The 24107-nt window shown below is 43.1% G+C and overlaps 1 protein-coding gene across 1 annotated transcript in view; it reads right to left on the reverse strand.

Moving 5' to 3' along the window:
• TBCD (tubulin folding cofactor D) overlaps positions 1-24107 on the reverse strand; it is a 223223-nt gene that overhangs the window by 184980 nt on the left and 14136 nt on the right. The window contains exon 8 of the mRNA XM_063456052.1: positions 17496-17628. Within this exon, the coding sequence (XP_063312122.1) occupies positions 17496-17628 (133 nt within the window). The remainder of the gene's footprint in view (positions 1-17495; positions 17629-24107) is intronic.

Genomic DNA, 24107 nt, shown 5'->3' on the forward strand with positions numbered 1-24107 from the left:
AAAGACTTCCCCACACAATACCATGCCACGCATTCATCCAAATCCAGAGGGGTCTCCATCCTTCTGCACAAGTCCCTAACGGTGGAAACGCTCCACATCACAAAAGACAGCCAAGGCAGATATAGGATCCTGCACTGCATAATCAACACCCAACCCTTTATACTAGTATGCCTATACAGCCCAAACGACCAACAGCGTAATTTTCTACACAAAGTCCTTACCAAATTACCAGCTGGCCCAACAACCCCCACGATCATATGTGGGGACTTCAACCACACCATGGACTCCCGCATAGACTCAAAAACCCCTAGCAACTCTGTTAGGCACCTCAAGCTCAAATCCCATAACACAGCTTTCACGAAACTCATCCAGGACTTCGGTCTGTACGACACCTGGAGGACCAACCACCCAAGTGAACGAGAGTACACCTTTTTCTCCCACGTCCACAAAATGTATTCCAGAATCGACCACATCCTTATATCAGGCTCTTTACTTCCGCAGGTCGATGACTGTTCAATAGGGAATATAGTGTGGTCGGACCATGCGTCGGTAACTATGACCCTACATGACCACTACCAACACAGAGGACGGCCTCCGTGGCGCCTCAACGATACGCTCCTGCACGATACAACATTTACGGCAACACTAACACAACACATGCAAGACTACTTCCAATGCAACGTCGGATCCGAGGCCTCCACTGCCTCCATCTGGCAGGCCCATAAAACGGTCGTGAGAGGCTTACTGATTAGCCTGGAATCTTTCCTCAAGCGACAACGCAACATGGAACATTCAGATCTACTAAGAAGACTACGAGACATGACAAACGCACACCTCCTAAACCCATCTGACACACACGCCGAAACCATCAAAAATATTACCACCCAAATTAACACTCTGGCTCTGGAGAAAACAGCCCACATTCTCACGAAACTAAAACTGAAGACATACACCCAAGGAAACAGAGCAGGGAAACACCTAGCCACACTACTCAGGCAAAAGCAGGCCAACTCCAAAATCCCATATATTCTCACATCCTTAGGGGAAAAGACTCATAATCCACAACACATAAACGACAACATGGCTGACTATTACCACTCCCTTTACAACCTCAACACGGACCCAACACTACACCAACTCACCACACAGGAGCTTTTTGCAACCTATAGTGCTACCCAAACTAACGACTACACAACAAAGCGCCATCCAAAACCCGATTACCACACAAGAAATACTAGACACAATTCGATCCCTTCCGCCCGGGAAATCACCAGTGTTCATCAGTGTCAAAACCTACGGCCCATCTCTCTGTTAAACACAGACATCAAACTCATTGCCAAAAATTTCTCCAATAGGCTAGCGCCCATCATCCCCACAATCATCGGGGAGGACCAAGTGGGGTTTGAGGGGGGCAGACAAGGAGCTGACGGCACACGAAAACTCTAAATCTACTATACGGGATGCAAGAAAAAAAGGCCCCTAGCATCCTCCTATCCCTGGATGCGGAGAAGGCCTTCGATAGGCTCCACTGGCCATTTCTGATAGCAGTTCCACGGAAATTCGATTTCCCGCCCCAATTTCTATCGTTAATCACAGCATTATATTCCACACCGACAGCCAGAGTTGTGAACGGGGGATTCATGTCTAAAATGTTCACCATTTCCAATGGCTCCAGACAAGGCTGCCCACTCTCTCCACTACTCTACATAATAGCTCTAGAACCCTTAACACAGCGAATACGCGACGACCCAAACGTCCATGGGATCCAGGCCAAGGGCCGAGAATATAAGCTAACCCTGTTTGCGGACGACATCCTTCTATCCCTAGAACAACCACGCATATCTCTGCCTAATTTCCACATGATCCTGTCCCAATACAGCAAATGTTCATACTACAAGTTAAACATTGCAAAGACCCGCGCCCTAGGCATCAATGTCCTGGCCCACGACCTGACGGCCCTAAAAGTTAACTTTGATTATGACTGGAGACGTGACCACATAAAGTTCCTAGGGGTAAAGTTCACAACTACACCAAACACACTCTTTAAGGCAAACTACGCTAAACTGCTCAACGAAGTCAAATCCATTCTACAAGGGTGGAAAGGGAAGTACATCTCATGGTCAGGCCGAATAGCCTCAGTAAAAATGGTAGTCCTACCGAAGATACAATACTTATTCTGCACACTCCCACTTAAACTACCCACGAAGTACCTACCGGACCTACAAAACCTCCTGAACGCCCATGTATGGGAAAACATGAAACCGAGAGTAGCCAGATCCACGATGTACCAATCATTCGCCCAAGGAGGAATGGGAATGCCTGATGTGGCGGGATACTACCGTGCAGCTCAAATAACTCCACTGGTCGCAGCATCTTACCGAAAAGACCCGATGGCATGGGTCACTCTAGAAAAAAACTATGCGCATGATCTCTCCTTGCCACTACTGTCCTGGCTGCCGAAAACGCACAGACCGAAACACTCAGAATTACTACCAACTACTGCACTAACTCTCTCGATCTGGGACAGATATAGGAAAAGATTGGGTGAAACAACACTGCTCACGCCTGCACTCCCGCTCGAAGCACTTCGAATACTCATACCTGATTGTAACTATAAACTTTGGCACAGACATGGAGTAACCACAATGTCACAACTAATAAACGTCCAACACCTCAAAAAACTCTCTGATCTTCTAACAGAATTTGAGTTATCCAACACGGCCGCCTTCTCCTACAGGCAACTGCACTCTTGGTTCGTTCTCCAACCAACACTACAAACAGCAAAACCCCAGAATGAACACTGGAAAACAGTGACAGATATCTGCATGAGAACCAAACCAGCCATAAAACTTATATCTACAGTCTATGCCTCCGAACACACCCAACCCCAAAAGCAACCTCCATCCTTCAAACTAACATGGGAAAAAGACAGTGGAATGACATCTTCAAAGCCCACAAACATCTGACGCTTTGCACAACCCACCTAGAACTATCCCGAAAGATACTCTACCGATGGTACTTAGTCCCAACGCGGCATAAGCACAGTTACCCTGACATGCCGGATGTCTGCTGGAGGTGCCAAGCGGCCCAAGGAACCATGATACATATCTGGTGGCACTGCCCGAAGCTTACTCGATACTGGCAGCAAGTGTCTGATCTGGCAACACAATGCACAAACGTACGACTACCCCAACTACCGGAAACGTTCCTACTGCTTCTACTCCCGAATATCCCACAAAAAAGCCCTAGGTACCTACGGTACCACATCATAATTGCGGCCCTCGCAGTTATCAGCAGGCAGTGGAAACAAACATCTAGTCCCCATATCGAACAATGTATTGACGTGATTGAAACTACTAAACACTATGAGACTATGGCGCGTAAAACAAGACCAACAGCCACCTACTGGCCCACATCATGGGAATGCTGGGACAACACAAACCTGAACAGAAACAAAACGAACAGAAACAAAACGAACAGAAACAAAACGCAACACACATAACTGACGGAAACCAAAACCTCCTTGACTGGAGACACAACTATACATGAAAATGAGGTCACCTTTACAACACCTCCCAACAAATACTGCACCCGCACCCCACCCGACCCCCTACCTCTTGACCACCCTCTCCCCCCCTCCCTCACCACCCTCCTTGACCTAACCGCCCACACCCCACAATAAACCAAACAGCGGGAGCAATACACTATCTCAATGTCACTTCGAGACATACCCCACACACCCAACATCCAGAAAACAAGAAAGAAGGCGGGCTCCGGGTAGAGCATGATCATAGGTCACGCTTTGAAACAACCATTAATGTATGTAAACTGTGAATTACCAACAAATTGTAAGCATCGAAATGTTAATGACCTGAAACTTGTGCGATTGATCGTCAATGCTACCTCCCCTATTCCCCCCCTTTTTTCTTCTGTACCCCCCCCACCCCCACCCCCACGACTGAAGTCGAAGAAAACGAAAAATAAAAATTGTCAAATTAAAAAAAAAAAAAGAAAGAATTTAAAAAAAAAAAAGCATGGAAGATGTAGTCCAAAACATCTGGAGTGCCGAAGGTGGTCTACCCCTGGACTAGACCCTGCAGGAGCAGATGCATAGTGCTAAAATGGTAGACCAGTCATAGAATAAAGTTAGCTATCACACCCACCTGTGCAGCATACTGAGGATACGTGACATTTCTATACTCTACATACATCCTATAAATGCCGCCAGACTGTTTTAAGGAGCGCCAAATGAAGATGTAGAATTTTCAAGAAAAGATCAACCCCAGAGGCTAAGCTCATTCCGGTTTGATTTACGTTCACCCCATCCCCTCCCCTCCCCCTAAAAAATATGAAGAGACTAAGGCAACATTGAGATTGAATTGTTTGTTTTAGTGCCTCTGGGACCTGCAGAACAGGATGGCGGAACGTCACCTGTTTCAGCTCCCCGAGGCATCCTTAATATGCATATTTACCTGGTCAGCAAACAACAGAAACTAGGGATACAGAAACATAACTGATGGCCATGGTTTATTATTACAATGTCTTCTTCAAAAAACAGGAATTCAATATACAGCATTGAAATGACCCCTGAAAACAAGACTTCATACATTTCAAATACTGCCACTTTGTTTCAGATTCTGCGTTACCGCAGAATGCATTTAGACAGACTGATGGATAGATTTAAAACACCAACATGCAGACCCAGGCAACTATTTTAAAACCTACTTTTCACTTACAAGTAGGCTCTATCACCATGGCTCAAAAGTTATTGTTTCTTTTTTCAAACACATATTGAAGACTAACATTTTCAAACAAGATATTTTCATTTTAAAAAAACTATACTTGCTGGAGTCCCCCTGAAACTATGCCTCCATTCAGTGTTAAATTATTTTTGCGCAGTTTGAGGTTCTCTGGCCACACACAGCCCAGCCACCACTGGAGGTATGACCAAGGCAGTGATTACGCGCTTCCTTAGTCATACCAAATCATCCGTTATCTGTGGCTGTGATAGGCTGAAAGTGCTCAACGTATCTGTCAAGCAGCTGCCAAGAGAATCCCAGGGGGATAACCAATATGGTTCACAAACTGACAAACTAATCAAAGGTAAGAAAACAAGAAAAACAGGAATTAAGACCTGGTAACAAGACAGGGGCATGGGCCTGGAACAAACCAGCACACCAGACATCATGCCCTGAAGCTATAATAATTCTAACTCAGAAGGACCAGCAATGGCTATGTGTGAAAAGACATCTTTAATATGTTCTTTGCTTTACCACTGAATAAATGCGCTAAATACTGCGAAGTATAGAATACGGAAACACCCAATGGTTAGGTAGTGTTTGGTGGGTGTGCTTTTCATTGGACTGAATGAGCACCGCCGCCTGCTGGTTGGTCCTGTAAGTAGTAAAGTTCATGGGCAGGAACTGGTGGAACGATATTATCATGCCAATCACTGGTGATGTACACCTATCATCAGAGGCCGATCTTTCAGCTCAAACTGATATCTTCTCTGTTCATCCCAAGCTGCCTATCCCTGTGGAAATGGCAATGTTCGTTTAGTCAAACTGAATGGACAAACGAATTTAAGAAGTATCATCATAGCTGTCCATCTCTGGTCTGTATATTAAGGTTTCTAAATTATTCCCAGGACGTAAACACATCCTTTACTGCCTCTTTAAGCCCGTGCAATGCACAGGTGGATGCACCTGTGGTCATGTGACTAGTGGGAAGGGGATAACACAAATCCCAACGTAAAACACTTGCGATTTAGACTATAGTTCCTTACGATAGCATAGTCTGGGTCACAAGCATTCAACATTGGGATTTGTGTATAGTAACATGTACTATAAATTTGTGTGTTATTTGTAGTTAAAATCTGGGTCATCATTCCTGCTAATATGACTCTTATTCATACCTCTAATTAAAAAGTATCTGTGAATTGTTTCTCTCGGTTGCAGTGCCCCAGGCTACCAGAACATGATGGCATCTGTGTCACGCAAGAAATGGGAGTGCCGGGCCTGCAGCATTATCCTGACCTTTAATCACAGGGTTTTAAAGGTGTACCCTAAGATCACAAAAGCGACAGCACCAGAACCAAACACCCACAGTTAACCCCTCGGTGGCCAGATAATCTATACATCAATACAAATAGCAAGACTTAAGGGAAAGATATAAACAAATAACGAGAAAAAAAGATTTGTTAATAAAAATAACAGGGTGGGTTCTGTTGCGTCATTTTTTTTTTTCATTTTAAAAGAACGCAATGTTCACTAATGGATGTCTTACAGAGTTATTCTCCAACGTTAGAATTCCAAGTAAATTCTAAGTGAATTTCAAACTTAAGGCCAGAGTAGCCGAACGAAAGCATAACCGACTACAGAATGTATCTAGTTTGGATACTGTGACTTTAAATTTAAATTCACATTGAATTCCCTTTAACTTCTCACTTTAACCCTGTAAATGTTTTAATACTCCAAGTCACAGAGGAGCATCATGTTAGTGGCAGTATAAAACTAGTTATATGGTTATGGCTTGATTACCGTATTTTAAGGTATTGTCTGAACCAGTAGGCGTCTTTTCGACTCTTTGAGCTACATTTTACAACTGGGATGTAAACTCATCGCAGCGTGTCGTAAAGTGAACGAGCAGTCAATACTGCCACTCACGGCTTTCAATGAACAGCTCACAATTGTTCTTTAATAAAGTAAATATTCTTGTAATGCCTTGCCAATAAGTAATTTTAAAAAGGAGTTCCTCTGACGACCTTTTTATGAACACTATGATTCTGTAATTAGACCCTGGAGCAATAGAATGGGAGCAATAGAATGGGAGCAATAGAATGGGAGCAAGTGACCGATCAGTTATTTCCGCATATTACCTAATTTGCAGTAGCAGACTGTGCACCTGTAGATCTAGGCTGTCAGCCCACCTGCTGCATGACAGGTGTAGCTCGGGAAAGTTTGGAATGTCATGGTGTAATGCAATGTGCATGCCCTAACATGCGTGGCAAAAAGCGGTTTTACGGTGTGGGTGCGCGGAGAACAATGGCCCGTGTTACTGGAGGTGTCAAGTGCTCTTTAACTTCTATCTTACAAAAGCAGAAAACTGGCTCATCAGCATTTATGTGGCTACGATGTGACATGGAAAATATCTAATTGGTTTGTAGCTATGTGTAAGCCGTGGCAGGCTGGCTTTAGACAAACTGAACAAAATATAAATAAACATAAATAAAACTTGTATAAACTACTTCCACACTTCTGAAGGCTGCGTAATTAATCATTTTTTTCAATTGCCCATTACCGGAAACAAGTTTTTGCAACATATGATATGTTAGAGCAGAGATGGCTAACTTTACAGTTAGCAGAGCTTCATGGGAAATTTAGTTCAGAAACATCTGGTTGCCAGGTTTAGCCATCTCAGTTTTAAATGCAACCTCTTACCATATGTATTTCCACTTGTAAAACTACATGTCCCACGATTCTCCTCTAAATCCCTAGTTTATTAACAGCTAGAGGGGGCAACGGAGCAAGAATGAGAGTTGGTCAGATAAATTTTTAACCTCATACAGCATAAACACCATCTATATACAATGTGCTACACAAATTGCTAGCAAATGCATAATTTTAAAATGTATTCATTTTAACACACATGGTGCCCAGGGCTGATCCCTGCACTCCATCGTCACTCGATTTGGAACATAGATGCTCTGGTGTTGGCAAGAAATTCACTGACAGGTGAGAGGAAATCCCATTAGATTGTGATTTTGGTCAAAGTAAATGGCAAAGTAAAAACTGATTAATTACAATGGGAGGTATTTCAAGGACTGGTTAAATGTTTTTTACTGTATGCAAAAACACACAGATAAGTAGAGAACTCGCAACTGGCATATAGACCACGCGTTACGCCCAATTAGGGACAATTAAGGCTCTTCAGAAACATCAAATAAAGCAGACAATCTGCTAAACTGGGTAGGAGAAAGGCTCTGCTAAATGTAAGTAAAGCTTATTAACCATCTAAACCCTGTGATCATTAGTAGATTAGAGTATAAAGCCAGATACTTGTGTCTAGGACAACGCAAACAATTGTTAGGAAAGGAAAGGGAGTGACATGTTAACAGACTGGTTGGGGTAGTTTACTCCTTGCAATTAACACCGAAGTCTGCAAACTGGAGTTTCGGGTAGATAAAATGGGAAATAAACGGCTTATCTTATGATCATTTCTCTCTTAATTTTTTTTTTTTGTTTTGAAGCTGGAACGTGACTAATGATGAAATAGTGAGGTTACAAACAATAAGTGCTCACTGAGGGGCGTAACAAGGGCTGGTTGCAGTACTATACATTCACCGCCCCTGTCAAAGGGAATATCACCAGGATTAAAGAGCACACAGGCTAATCTAAAAGCACAATTAAGATCCATTTATCTTTATTTCCATTAGAATTGTTTTGTAGAAAATGCACTTTTTAGTCCAATTAGTTTTATATATTTAGAGTGGTTAAGAGTCGTTTGAATGGCCTAAAAAACCTTATTAATAATTCCTAGTTTTATATACATAGCAAATATATTATATATGACGAAGTAAAGCATGAGCTAAGAGTCAAGTATTAACTCTGTTAGCGCTATATAAATGAAATATACGCTGTAACGTGCTAAGTAACCTGTAATGTGCTAAGTGCTGTTGGCGCTATAATATACATATACTGTATACCTTCTGCACTTACTGTACATCCTTCTAATGTAAAGTAATCTGTAACGTGTACAACTGTCGGAACTATATAAATACTATATACGTACACTGGATACCTTCAGCTCTTACGGTACCTCTCTCTACTGCAATGCAACCTGTAAAGTGCCAAGCACACCTGTTAGCGATGTATAAATAAAATACACATACACTAAATACAATGCCTCTCATCTTTTGTAATGTAAACCTAGATCAATACATACACTATACAAAGGAAAAATTCTAAGTAAAACTCCAAATTCAATTATAAAAAAAAAAATTAAAACAAATAGTAAAAGGTACATTACATTCAGTTTAAGGGAAGCTATAGTGCCAGGAAAACAAAGTTATAGCTCCCTATATTGCCAATCACCTGGTTCCAGAGCAGAAAAGTGGCCTAACCAACCAGAAGTCCCTCTAGTGGCTGTCTGCTAGACAGCCTCTAGAGGTGGAATTAACCCTCCAAGGCAGTTATTGAAGTTTATCAAAACCTGCAATAATTACCACTACCGGGTTAAGGGACCTGGGACACTGCACCCAGGCCACTTTAATGAGCTGAAGTGGTCTGGGTGCCTGTAGTGTCCCTTTAAGTATAATGAGCAATTGAAAGGTGAACTGCCACTTCCCAGAATTTTAATATTATGTTAACATATCCTTTATATTGAATAAATATGCATTTATGAGGTGTGAAATATAAAATTAAACGTAGAACAAATAAACACATTATTATTCTACTACTGGGTGTCTCCATCCTGGGAGCATACAGGCAAGTGGAGAAATTAAAAAAACGTTTATGTTTGTAGACCTCTTGGCTGTGCCTGGACTGAAATTGCTTTTAAAGGGGGGCGGGGCCGGGCCGCCTGGCTGCACGGTCGCAGGCAAACGAAGCTCCTGCTACACGACTCCCTAAAACGATTAAAAAGCTATATATTTCGGCCACAAACCGACCGACAACTACACTGCCCAAAGCGGAAGGCCGGCTGAAACCAGGGAGAGGCTGGCTTCTCAAGCTGCAGTCCCCTGGAGGAGGAGACTTCGAGGTCCCATCTGGGGCCTTCTCCGGCAGTGAGTGGGGCGGACGGCCGCCGCCCCACTGTCCTGCAATACAGCGCCTAGCCTGGAGCAGGAACCTGGGCGGACTCGGCCCTGTTTCCCCCCCCTTGGACTGGGGGGGGTGATCCCGGTCCCCACCCGGAGACCGGACCACTGGAGCTCAAAGGTGCCGCATCCACACTAGAGGGCCCGGCTGCATCACCTAAGATGGCGGCTGCCGCGTGCGCCGGAGTCCTCAGAGGGGCCTACCTCTCGGCGGAGCTCAAAATCCTCGGCGAGACGGGTAAGCCCGGGTACATGGGATCAGAGGAGCTGGTGGCTCTACCTTATCGATGCCCAACAGGCAATATCACACGCCACAATATCAGCGAGCAGCAGCGGCGGCCTAAGCGGAAGCCTGCCACAAGCGACACACACAGCCACCCACTGCCCGACCCACAGCAAAGGCCAACAACCCAGCGACAGCCCGGGAAAACGGCGGAGAATAGAACGGCCCTATTACCGGTACAGAACGGCGACACTACAACCTCAGCCGAGGCAAAGAGATGGAGAGCAACCATACCCCTACTTCAAAATCCACCGCATCAACTCCCATCAGGCCGAGAGATCGACCACACCGAACCCCCACCGCAAGACTCTGATAACTGGCCACATTGTGATCTGCTGGCGACAAGAAACTGGATGACCACAGGACTCTAGGCGCAAAGCTAGGCCCCTGCAGCCGGTGGACTCCCTCTGGGTGGTAATACCCCCATCTATTCTGTAACTATAACTGCCTGCAAAGCTGAGTCCCAATGCATATATGTGCAATCTGTTTTCAACTAGACTAAATTTAATTTTTTGTCACTATCTAGAGTCGGCAGGAATTGTTTTTGCTTATGTGTGAATGCTAGATCAGGCTGACTGCAAATGTACATCTTGCATAATATAACTCACAAGCGTCTGACATATCTAGTTAACTTGAAAATGGCACACACACGTAGTTAAACTGGAAACCTGCATATAATTACATGGTTATCAGTAGCCAACACTGCATATTCTATCATACCCTGGAATACAAACTACTGTATTATCTATAGCATGTCATCCCTACATAGATCAGCAGTTACTGTAAAACATGTATATCTATCACTTATGCATAGTCAAGCAAAACCAGATCAACGTTTAGACTTTAAAGCGAGGACACTCTACGTAAATATCAAGCTACTTTTATTAATCGATTGTTATCTTTATGTAATTTCAAACCAAAAAAGAAGTGCTTTGTCTATCTATTACCCACTGTAACTATTGTTTTGAACTCAACGTATGGAATGCCGTCGGGGTACCATATGTAAGCTTGTAACCAGCATAAGCACTGCAAAAATAAAGAATTAAAAAAAAAAAGAAATTGCTTTTAAAAGGATATCTGTCACGAAAAATAGATAGATTGTGTGATATTTTCAAAGAGCCTGCGATTCTATCTATACATTGTGCTAGACATTTTTCTTGCAAATGTACAGTTTGGGAGAAACACCTATTTTAAAATATTTTTTATTCTCCCAGCTACCAGTCAACTCTTAAGCATAGACTCTATCTATACTGAAGAATTGACTGACAAGAGAGAGCAAAAAAGACCTCCCACAGGGAGCTGCTTGCTCTGGCAAGAGAGTATAGGAACGAAGTGACATGTTATAACAATATTCGTTTAAAATAAAATAGAGCATCACACAAAAAAGTGTTAAACGTGTGTAATGGGTAATTTTCAATGTTTTACCACACCTGAAATCTGTCACTCAGTATAGAAAAACTCAGTATATAAAAAAAAAAAAAAAAGATCCATAAAAGCTCCACAGCAAGGAAATAATTTGATTTGGGAAATATTAAAAAGAGCATGGGTGCAAAGAAGTAAAATATAAGAAGATATAATTAAAATTGAAAAAAAAAAAACTAACATTAAAATGTTTTGTTTTTTCTTCTTGCAGTTTGGGAAATAGATGTCATAATTAAAGGACCACTATAGGCACCCAGACCACTTCAGTTTAATGAAGTGGTCTGGGTGCCAGGTCCATCTAGGTTTAACTCTTTTTGCTGTAAATATAGCAGTTTCAGAGAAACTGCTATGTTTACCTATGGGTTAATCCAGCCTTTAGGGGCTGTCTCATTGACAGCCGCTAGAGGCGCTTCCATGCTTCTCAAGACGCCAGCGTCCATAGGAAAGCATTGAGAATGCCGCGCATGCGCATTCAGCCGGTGACGTCAGAAGAGGGAGGAGAGTCCCGGCGCCGAGGGAACCCGGCGGGGGAAAAAGGTAAGGTATTAACCCCTTCCTCCGTCTTCAGCGCCACGGGAGTGGGACGCCACAGGGGGGGGCACCCTCAGGGCACTATAGTGCCAGGAAAACTAATATGTTTTCTTCGCACTATAGTGGTCCTTTAAGATAACACATTGCTTTACTTCCACTGGTTTATCAATGCAGTATCTGCCCAACCAATGGCATCTCAGATATGTCATAGCCCTGAACTAGCCAATACACAAGCAATAAATGATATGGAGCATCCAGACCAATTGGTAGCCTGTGCGGTTAATTCAATAAAGAGTGAGCTGTACCCTTCAGGGATAAGGAACCTTTGGCTCTCCAGCAGATGCGGTGGGCTACATTCCCCATAAAGCTCTTACACCCATAATGCTGGCAAAGCATCATGGGAAGTGTAGTCCAAAACATCTGGAGTACCGAAGGTATACACCATAAAATCTAAACTGGATCAACAGACAACTATCCCAGCCCTTCCATATCAGAAATGGCACGAGACAGGGGTGCCCCCTCTCTCCTCTACTCTTTGTCCTAGTAATGGAGCCCTTCCTGCAGGGCATCAGAGACAATCCAAATATACAGGGAATACGAATAAATAACGGGGAACACAAATTGGCAGCTTTTGCCGACGACCTCCTGTTCTCCATCGCAAAACCCACGACTTCCCTACCAGCCCTAATCCGAGACATTAATGGGTACGCAACCGTATCCAACTTCAAGGTAAATTTCACGAAGAGTGAGATTCTACCACTCAAGCTGAACCAAGAGACGAAAAACTCCTTGCAGGGAGAATTCCAGTTCCGCTGGGCAGATGAGGCAGAACTCTTATCAACCACCCACACAATCTCCACCCAACCATAACCCTGACACTACGCACATGGCAGCAGATTAGACCGCTGCCAGATATCTCACCACACCCATCCCCTTTATACCCACTAACCTACAACCCGCTATTTCGACCTGGTATGAATCCATCTACGTTCAAAAATATACACTCATTTAGCTACCTTAGGCTGGGAACCTTACTCAACGCCCAAGGGATCAAACCACCAGAGGAGATCATACCCGACACAATAGCCACACATCTATTACGCTTCAACGTTAATCAGCTAACACACTTCATATCAACCACACCACTCCTCCGCGGAGCAACAAGAGACTTATCCACGTTTGAAAGCATGTGCAATAGCGTAGGCCTCAAATCGAAACACATCTTAAAACTCTATAATCTACTTCAGAACAACACATGTCACCCTAGTCCCCCATTCCTAGCTCAATGGGAACTCAACATTTCCTTCTCCGGCTCCGAATGCAAAGGCATCTTTACGAACATATTCCACTCCTCAATCAGCAATGCCACACACGAACACAACTACAAACGCATAGCTAGATGGCATTATACACCATCACACTTAAGCCGCTTATTCCCTAACCTCCCGGACTCCTGTTGGAGGTGCCACCAACCAGGAGGCACCCCGGGACATATCTGGTGGCAATGCCCAGTCATCCAAACATACTGGCAAAGGATCATGACCTTGATCTCGGGGATAACGAAAACTAACCTCCCCCTGTCACCCAAAGTATCCTTATTTCTCATATACTCACAACTGATGGCCAAACCCCAGAAAACGCTAATCAACCACCTAATCACCGCAGCCAATATGCTTATCCCGATTTACTGGAACAAACAATCACATCCGACAATAAGGCAATGGATTCAAAAAGTGGAATCTATTAGATTAATGGAAGAGCTACATCTCTCACTGACCCACTCATACTCTAAATACACAACATGCTGGTCGCAATGGCTAACCTTTATGAGCACATACTCACCCACCCATACTGACCCCACATAAGGGCAGGAACACACCCCATCCAAACCGCATTACCACCCTGCTACAAGAACACACCTGACGACCGAAGAGCACCCGACAACCGGACCTGTAGAAGTAATTAGACGCACCCACCTGAACACATACAGGAACACCCTACTACACTCTGTATAACATGGGACACACTTATCTCCCCATACTCCCTTTGTCTGCCTAAGCTCCAGCTAATTTACTAAAGTTTCAAGAACCTAGACCATTAGCTGGTGAATGATGAATATGCATGTCTTCACCTGACATTATCCTAGTAAATGTGATATGTGCAAACCTAATATATTGCGCTACTGTTATGTTATGCCTACAAATTAGAGCCTGGTGACGCTATTGTAGCGATACAGGCACTGTTGTACCTACTTACTCTTTACTAATAAAAAAAAGATATATATATATATAAACTGGAAAAATAAGTGAGGCAACTCAATAATTTTCTCCTTAATTTTGCTATTTTGTTATTAATTGTTTACAGTTTACTCTTGTGCAATATGGTAATTCTAAATTAAATGTAATTTCATATATTTGAGGGGGGTAAAAAATAAATGTGTGCTTAAAAAAACAGAAATAACATGTGTTTCCCTTAATAACAATAATTGAATGCAGATACTAGCAATAAAGCAGTAATTCGCTGCTACTACAGCCAAGCAGAGCAGGCGATAATGTGACGGCTCGCCCTACCCAGCATCCTTCACCTGTTAAGCCTGGTGGATGCAGACAGACAGCTAGTTTGCTGCAAGGCATAATCTGGACTTGGTTTCTGTATTACTTAAGCAGTATCGCGTCAGCCTTCAGCTAATGAACAGGTGAACAAAAAGCCCTGGCCAAACCCTTCTAAAGCATTAGCAGATTACTTAGCAGTTAAAGAACAAGGGTGGCAGGTTACAGCATGATAAGGAGGCAGCATTTTATTATAGTCGCGGAGGTGTTTGGTAAAATATTGCTGCTGTACGAGCACATCTGCACGCCAAGTCTCTTCTCTTTTTATATATTTATTTTTTTTAATCGGACCATTGACTTTTTAGTTTTTCGTAAAGATTATGAAAATGTACGCGGTTGGAATTTCACTCAATATCCAGTGCAATCACAGGGTTTAAATATATAGCCAGGAAAGCCACATGTCACATTAGAGTAGGACCGGCGCAGGACTGCAGTCATTGGCTAGGTTGATGCTCTCAGCCAATTACTGTGGTCCTGCTTTGCCCTTAAGTCCCAACTTGCCTCTTCTGCTGCATATCCCCGGGATGTAGTGCAGGTGTCTGACATGACAAACAAGTAAGTTGTCAAAACATGCTAAAAGCAGTTTAAAATCTAACCATGCAAAAGCAATAAGGCACTTCTGGCACCATAATCACTAGAGCAGGCTGCAGTGGTTATGCTGCTTTTAGTGTTCCTGTAATAGCCAAAAATCACAGAATTGTAGAAAAGGGGATTGTGTGTGATCAGCCTGGCTTACTTTCCTTTAAAAAGGGCCAAAACAACCTGCCAAAACAGTTTTAAAAGTTCACAGTGAGAGCTTAGAAATACTCCAATTAGGGCAAACCCTCTCAATATAATTTTTGATGTCCCTAGACTAAACATGCAAGTTAAAAATGAAATATTTACCGGGGCGGGGCCTGACAGCCAACCGAGCAAGACACACATGGCTGGAGCTCCTCAGTGTGGGCCTGAAAAAGCACCGTTTACCCGGCTAAATCCTACAGCATCTGGCAGAACAAACCCTTGCACTCTTGTAGAACACTAAGCTGACGTTTTGGTTCAAATCTCTTGGTCCAGGCTGTCATGGACTGCGCCGGACTATCTTGGGGCCTACGCAGGTGTACCGGGCAGAGAAGGTGGACAATCCTTTGTCAAAGCCGTTCTGGATCTTAATTAAGCCTACTCTCCCCCTCTCTGGACCTGTGGGGGTTATCCCGGTCCCCACTACTGTGCCAAGAGGACTGATTGCTCAATCCATTCCTACCCGGCACATACCTGCAGCTACAGGCCTACTCTCCAATATGGCCTCTGCCACGCTGAACGCCCCAAAGCCTCCACACCCGCACCTGACAAATCGTGTGGACCTCCTACTGCTGAAATTCGACAGCATCTGTGCCCGATTCTGGGAGAAAATCAACGCCCGAGCGGCAATTCCCTCGCATGGAGGTCCGTGCTACCGGGAGGCTTCTCCACGGCCTACCCCACAGGAAACTACAGCAGTGAAGCGGAGCTACAGAAGGCCGAAGCTGACAGGGTTTCGTGGAGGACCCACCTTCCTTTCCGGCTCCGCCGATGCGCATCCACGCAGCAACCCAGTAAAGGCGACCCATATTGGAGCAGAACACGCCGCTGGAGAGAGGCAGCTTGGAAAAGTCTGCAGCGGGTGGAGCGGAGCTCAGGAGACTAGGCAAGGACGTACACCCTGAAGAGACAACGCAAAATAGCAGCTGTCCCCCACCGCAGCCCAGCAGAACGCTGCACACAGGTGTCGCTGAAGCTCCGTATACAGGCGTCGGATGAGTACATCTCAACACAGAGCAACTCTACCCTGCAGCCATGGACTCTAATATTACAAAGTCACTTTATTACTGCAGGGAAAGGCCAGCTGTAGCCTCAATACCTTCTAACAGCAGGGGAACCCAGTGGTAATAGCACTACTAAACCTACTAGTATTGCTTAGCATGTTTATACTTATGATCCTCAAATGATTGCTTATGACTCAATCTAGCTGGCTACACTGTACAATTGACAGGGTAGTCCAGTTTAAATTTCTATGCCTAATCTAGATAACGAGTACATGTCAATACGCATAGCTGTCACATGCTCTTTACTCTTGTTACTCTCGCTAACCCTACTGTCAGTTTGAATGGCCTGTTTATGTCCCAGCTCCAAGTTGTCGACACACTGACATTTACCTATGCTTACTTATACTACTGTGTTTATGTGTCACTAAATATCAGAAAAATGTGCACATTCTATGCATGTCATACTTCTGTTACACTATACGCTTTACGAACGCGCTTGTGAATGCTGCTGTGGTAATACAAGCACTGCTGTATCTATCTGCACAACAAAAATTTAAAATTAAAAAAATTAATAAAAACTATTTTAACATTCAGTATTTTTTTTTAAATTCATAAAAATCTTTTTACAAATGAATAAAAAAAAATGTAAAATGAAATATTTACACATTCAGAAATAACTTAAAGGGACACTCCATTGCTTAAATACAAACAAATAAAAGACACTGTTTAGCAGATTTATCTCCAATGAAAACATGCATGTATTAAATTATGCATTTGAGCCCTCCCCTTCTTTCCCAGCTCAAATAGTTTTTGCAAGGCAGGTGCTCTGGACAATTGCTGCCTCGGTTCACGCTGATCACACATAAAGCAGTTCAGCAAGCTAAAGTGCTTTAGGAGTCTGGAGTTGGCACTTTATGCGATGGTTATTTCAAATATAAAGAAGTCTTGCTCCAAAACAGAACCAATATTTACTCTGCTTGTTAGGTTAACACGTGTGTCTTTGTAATCTATATAAAAAATAAAAAAAATTTAAGAAAATGAATAATTACCAGTGCCCGCAGCATTCCATCCATAGTTATGATACCCTCCATGGTCAGATAGTTGGCTCTGGATAATGTCGACAGGGTCCAGTCTAAGAAATCTGCCATGCGTTTAAGTTTCACATCAGGGCGTGTAACAAACCTGTCAGAAACAGAAGATCTGGTTCAACAAAATGCTATGTGCAGCTTTTCTTTATTATTATTATTAATTTCCTTTTCACTTCTTTAACCAAACTGGTTTTTCGTTACTAAGGCAGTCAACCAAGGGCTCCATTCCAAATTCAAGGGTGGGAACATTCAGACTGTTAAAAGTTTAACCTAAAGGTACAAAAATATAAGGCATTGAAAGATGATTCTTGAGATAACGTCAGGCAGCCGTAATGGAATTAACTCCTTGCTTTCGTTTAGTTCAGCAAATGCAAACTATGGACAGCACCCAAAAATTGTATTTAAACTTCAATGGGGTTACTAAGGCAGTTTCAGTGAAATAGACACTCAGTATGGTCAGGTAGCTACCCGCAATAAATATTTTCTAAAGAAAGTACTTCCTTAGCTAGGCCAAAACCAGAACCTGTGACACTTGAAGGAGTCTGCTGGGGTTGTTTTGAAGAATTGATTTTAGTGTATATAGCAATTAAAGAACACGTCACTGAACTAGTTTTGCAATTGAAGAATAGGCTGCCAAACAGCAAAAAAAAGAAAACGCAAAAAAACACAGCAACTAAAACATTATTTTGTAAGATATGATATATATATATATATATAAACACAAAAGGCAGAGGAAATGCAATTTTAGTTTTAGTTCCACTTGATAGGAAATATCCAAACAAAACAATTTTTTTTTTTTTTTACACATATCAACTCCTGAGTTCATGTTCTCGACTAGACTTTAAGCTCTTCAGCCCTGTACAATTATTATTTATTTTGCATAGTGAAATTAAAGGGACACTCCAGACCCCCAAAGCAATTTAGCTTGTTGACAAGCTTTATGTATGGTGTCCTATTATTTTAATTTTAGAAAAAAAAGTGCAGATTTGAATGGAAATTTACACTTTTATAAATTATACTGGTTATATCCCTATGGTTTTTCTAGGAGACAACAGGTCCTGTTACTTCCTGGTTTGGCTAGCTTAGTTGCACTGAACTCAAGAGGAAGCAATTGCCCAGAGCAACTGCCTTGCAGAAAATTCTTATTGAACTGTATTGAGAAGTCTGTGATTGGACAGTCACAAAAAGTCTGGGCGGGGTTAGAAGGGGAGGGTTTGCAAAGGCAGTAGACAAGAGATCTACTATTTTTTATATATAACCACAATGGAAAAAAATGCATAAAAGTCTTCACTGGGTGTATTTACTAACAAGTGATTTGTATTTACTTTGTATTTGGGCAGTGCAGTGTCCCTTTAACTAAACAATGGGTGGCATTGTGAAGACTGAATTATTCCATTGTTATCTGATATTCCACAAGAATCCGCAAACTGATGAGGAAAAGCCACAAAGTGAGTTTTGCAAATAAATCTTTTAAAGGGATTCTCTAGTGCCAGAAAAACAAAACCGTTTTCCTGGCACTGCAGAATCCTGTAGTCTCCTCCTCCCTCCCGCCCCCATCCCATGTCGCTGAAGGGGTTTAAACCCCTTCAGACACTTACCTGAATCCAGCGCCGATGTCCCTCGTCGCTGGGTCATGCTCCGCCCATGCTGGGTCATGCACCACCCCCGCTGACGTCCACCGACAGGGGAGACCTAATGCGCGCGCATTAGACCTCCCCATAGGAAAGCATTATTCAATGCTTTCCTATGGGGATTCCAGCAACGCTGGAGGTCCTCATGCATAGCGTCTAAGTCATCTAAGAAGCCGGAAGTCCCTCTAGTGGCTGTCTGGTAGACAGCCACTAGAGTAGGACTTAACCCTGCAAGGTAAATATTGCAGTTTATAAAAACTGCAATAATTACACTTGATGGGTTATGGGTGATGGGAGTTGACACCCAGTGGTCTGGGTGCCTACAGTGTCCCTTTAAATAAAAAAATAAATAAAAAAATCCTGGAATTAGGAACCTAGTTTTAGCAGTTTGATGGTCTGGAGCCTTCAGGTGTGTGTTAATACAATGCCAAAGGCATAAAGTCCGTCATTCTACAGTGATTAGTCAAAAGTTGAAAACATTTAAGACAATCTTCCTGGGAGTGGTCGTCCCAGTAAATTCACCCCACTGTCAGAACGTGAAATTTAAAAAATAAAAAACAAGAGTTCCGAAGAATTACATCTTAGACTCTACAGGCTACGGTTAGCATGTTAAATGTTAAAGTTCATGACAGTACAATTAGAAAAAGACTGAACAAGTATGGTTTGTTTGAAAGACATGCCAGAAGAAAGCATCTTCCCTCTCAAAAGATCATGTCTTACGTTTACAAAGTTGCATCTGAACAAATCCCAAAACTTTTGGAACAATGTCCTTTGGACAGAGGAGACCAATGTGGAGATGTTTGGCCATAATGCACAGCGCAACATTTGGCATATTAGCACAAACCCCTCGTACCAACTGTTAAGAACGGTGGTGGAGGGGTTATGATTTGGTTTGTTTTGTAGCCACAGGACCTGGGAACCTTGCAGTCATTGAGTCAACCATGAACTCATCTGTATACCAAAGTATTCTAAAGTCAAATGTGAGGCGATTTGTCCAACAGCTAAAGCTAGGCCAAAATTGGGTCAAGCAACAGGACAATGATCCCAAGCAGACCAGCAAATCTACAACAAAATGGCTGAAAAAGAAAAGAATCAAGGTGTTACAATGGCCAGGCCAAAGTCCAGACCTCAACCCGACTTAAATGCTGTGGCAGGACCATAAGAAAGCTGTCCATAAACAAATGCCAGCAGACATCAATGAACTGAAGCAATGTTGTAAAGAAGAGTGGGGAATATGTCTCCACAACAATGTGAGAGACTCATAAAGTTATACAGTAAACGATTACTTCAAATTATTGCTGCTAAAGGTGGTTCTAACAAGCTATTGAATCATAAGGTGTACTTATTTTTCACACATGGCTTCTCCATTTTGGCTTTATTTTTGTTAAATGTTATGTCATCTGTTGGTGTTCATTTTAGGTTTTAAGACCTGCTAAGGAACGATTGTATGTTCTGATATGTAAAACCATAAAGAGGGTGTGTGCTTTCTTTTTTCCCATGACTAAGATGTCAAGGACAGTCTAGATTTTAACTGAGGCTAAAATTTGAATACTATTAATTTGGAGATAACCCATCTCATACCCTCTGGAACGGCGGTACTCTCGCATGGAGAAACAAAGCTCTATAGAAGACTGAATTTTAGGCATCTGGTAGACTGCAGGCACATTGGCTTCTACTTCTAAGGAAAATCAATCTCTTCTACTTTAATTTTTTTTTTTTTTTTATTTGTATTTTATTAGAGGTATATATCTGTGTCATTATATATGAGGAATAAACAATTAAAGACCGTTTTAAGGCTCGGAATGGTTCAACAAACATGGTCATAGTAAAAAAAGATAAAGAAAGGAGAAAAAGCAATGTGCAGGAACATTAGTGGTACTTGTGCTCATCTATAAGTTATGTATAATGATATGTCACATTGTCGAGCGGCAACTGCACCCAGGACTCAAAAGGTTATAAAAATAGTGAGGAAAACAGCATACTGTCAGTTCAATGGTAACATCTATGGCATGCCAGAACTGTCCCTGGTGTCAGGCAGGTGTCGCTTGGTCAGATTGCTCCGTTGGTTCACTCTCCCTATGGCCATTTTTTTGCATTCCAGCGGTATTTGACAGAGCAGTCCCGCAGCTTCCTAGCCACTGGAGCCAGCTGTCTCCTTTCTGCCAGGACGGAGAATGGGAGGTCGCTGTAGATAGAGAGGTTATGGCCCCTCAAAACTCACCTGACCCAAAGTTCTGGATTTATTCATGACAGCGGTCCTCACCGCAATGTCTCTGGTTGTCACAATGACGTCTCTCGGTGCGTCTGCTGGTGACGCTGCAGATTTGCGTACTCGGAAAGCTGCCAGGATACATGGGGTGTCTGTGGCACTGTGAACACCCATTGAGGCAAACAGCTTTTGGACATATTGCAGTGTGTGTGTCCCCTCAACCTGTTCAGGTAGGCCTCTCAGGCGCACATTTCAACGCCTGTGTCTGGACTCCAGTGTGAGCACTGTTTTGTGTAGTTGCTTAACCCCTTAAGGACACATGACATGTGTGACATGTCATGATTCCCTTTTATTCCAGAAGTTTGGTCCTTAAGGGGTTAACTGGTGAGGTGAGACCCTCCACACTTTGCGTAGTGGCCTGGAGCTGAGTGTCTCGGGCTTGTTCTCTGTTCTCCACCGCTGACACTCTCTGCAGCAGGGCCTTGATGTCAGCTTGTGTTTCCTGGAGGTCTGATTTCCACATTTTTCTCAGATCTACCAGTAGTTTTTTTATGTCTCCCTTCGTGGAAGGGGATGAGTCCTCATCTGAGTCAGCTCGTTGGTATACTCCAGCTGGGTGAGATGAGATGCTAGATTCCTCCTCTTCAGGGGAGTCATCAGAGACCTCTTGCTCACTGTATTGCTCAGTTGCCGCCCTTGCGGGTGCTGGTGGAGGTGCGCTCCCAAAGGATAGCCTTATGTCCTGTATTGCAGGCCTCTCTGTCTGGAACTGCCTTTTATGCTTGCGCCCCATATCTTCAGTGGGATGTTAATGTTACCGGGATCACCCTCTCCGGCGGGGGGAGGGGGGTGGAAGGTCTCTGGTGGGGTCTAAAGTGGACGTTGAGTCTCCAAAAACCTTAGCAGAAGGATCGGCTGCCTCCCGTCTGCCTGCGTGTGGTAGGCCGCGACTTGTGCTGCAGTCACAAGTGTCGGAGCCAGCTCTTCTGTTGCTACTATAGGTACTCTCCGGGTGACTCCCCAGCCTCAGGTGGGTTGACTGGTAGCAAAATAGCTCGGTCCGAGTGGTATATACTCCGTTATTGTCGCGGTTTAGCCGGAGCTCTGGTGAGTTGCGTCCGCTCGGCTCCGCTGTTAGGCTCCGCCCCTTCTATTTTAAATATTGTATGCCTATGTATTGCCTAATCTATCAGCTATACCTCACTGATAATGCCTAACAAGGCTGAAACGATTGTATGGGGTTGCTGTATCTCTCGTGCAGAGAGAACCGGCCTACTTTTGGATCTGTTCTGCCCTTTTGGGTGGAATCAGTCTGATATACAAACTGTCGTGTTTTTTTTTTATAATGGCACAAGATGAGCTAAAACCAGCTTCAGATCTGAGCAAGGAACCCATCGAAGGGCAGGCTATTTGAGCTGTTGTCCGTTCTCAGTACTCTCTTGCACCTTGTTTGAATTGCCTAAGCTATTCTCTGATCTGCACTTATGCATGGTAGACCCTGCTGTTGTTCTAGGAATGGTCTAGGAAAGTACATACTGCTTCTTCACGAGGGACTTCTTATTTTTTATTTATTTTTTGCTTCCTACCTTCCACCCTGGCCTTGTTCTGCTTTTCTTTCTTCCTCCATTTCCTGACCTTGTCTGCGATAGCGTGGACTTTGTCCTTCTGCTGTACCGTTCTTGACACACCCGGATTCATATATTTCCGTGGTAATGTTTAGTGCTTTTAACATCTCTATATGTTTCCAACAGTTGTGTTGATACAGTATTGAAAGTTTGCACTACCTGACGGGTACTTGTTCAGGTTTGTCGTGTAAACAATATCAATAAACTATGGCTTACAAAAAAAATGAATCTGGAAAAGCATATTTAATGAAACACTCCTTTTACCCATCAAACAGTATACGAATATAAAAAGTACTTAAAAGCGTTGTGTTAAGTTCAGATGAAGTATGAAAGTATGTTTCAGGTTTTATTTGTAAATAATAAAATAACTGGAGTTATCAGGCCATAATTCTCTCAAACAAAGAAAGATCTATTGTACAGTGGAATGGATTCAGGTGTAAAGGTTCCCTGAGGCTACACTCAATCTATTTACAATACTTTATGTACTCAATTAAACAGGAAGCAATAACAGCTATCTGCTGCCACCTGGAGGCTATTTTGATCAAACACACCCTCCCATCTAGAATTTCTCACTGTCGAAAAAAATAAAATAAAAAGTAAAACATTTAAAAATAAATAAACTTAACATAGGGCTTCACTAAATTCCTTGTAACATTAAAAATAAAAACCTCAGACAATTTGTGTTGTGTATCATGCACTACACCATAAAGGTCAGTAGAAGAATAATCAGTCCATACTAGAACCCCTCAAACACTTTTCATAACTAACACACTGTATGTATGCATCATTTTCAGATGGATTCCACACACCAAAAGGCACCCTATTCCCCCCCTACCCCTCCAAGTCAGTGCAGAAATGTAGCACATGCAATGCTATACACCCAGAATGCAGGTAGTACCCCCAGAATGCAGGTAGCAAGTATTCAATCTTTCATATGAAGTAATAACATGACAGACAGGTGTGCAGGAAATCCTGTAAGGTGTGTAACATTCAGGTGTGCATACATCTCTGCAAGGGGTGATGTGGTATTCTGCAGACTCCTGGCAGAAAGCCAGCATCACACAGCAGAGCCTGAGGCCTCCTCCGGTCTCCTCCTTTCCCTCAGGTG

Source organism: Pelobates fuscus, chromosome 5 (genome assembly GCF_036172605.1).
Source record: "Pelobates fuscus isolate aPelFus1 chromosome 5, aPelFus1.pri, whole genome shotgun sequence".
NCBI classification, from domain to species: domain Eukaryota; kingdom Metazoa; phylum Chordata; class Amphibia; order Anura; family Pelobatidae; genus Pelobates; species Pelobates fuscus.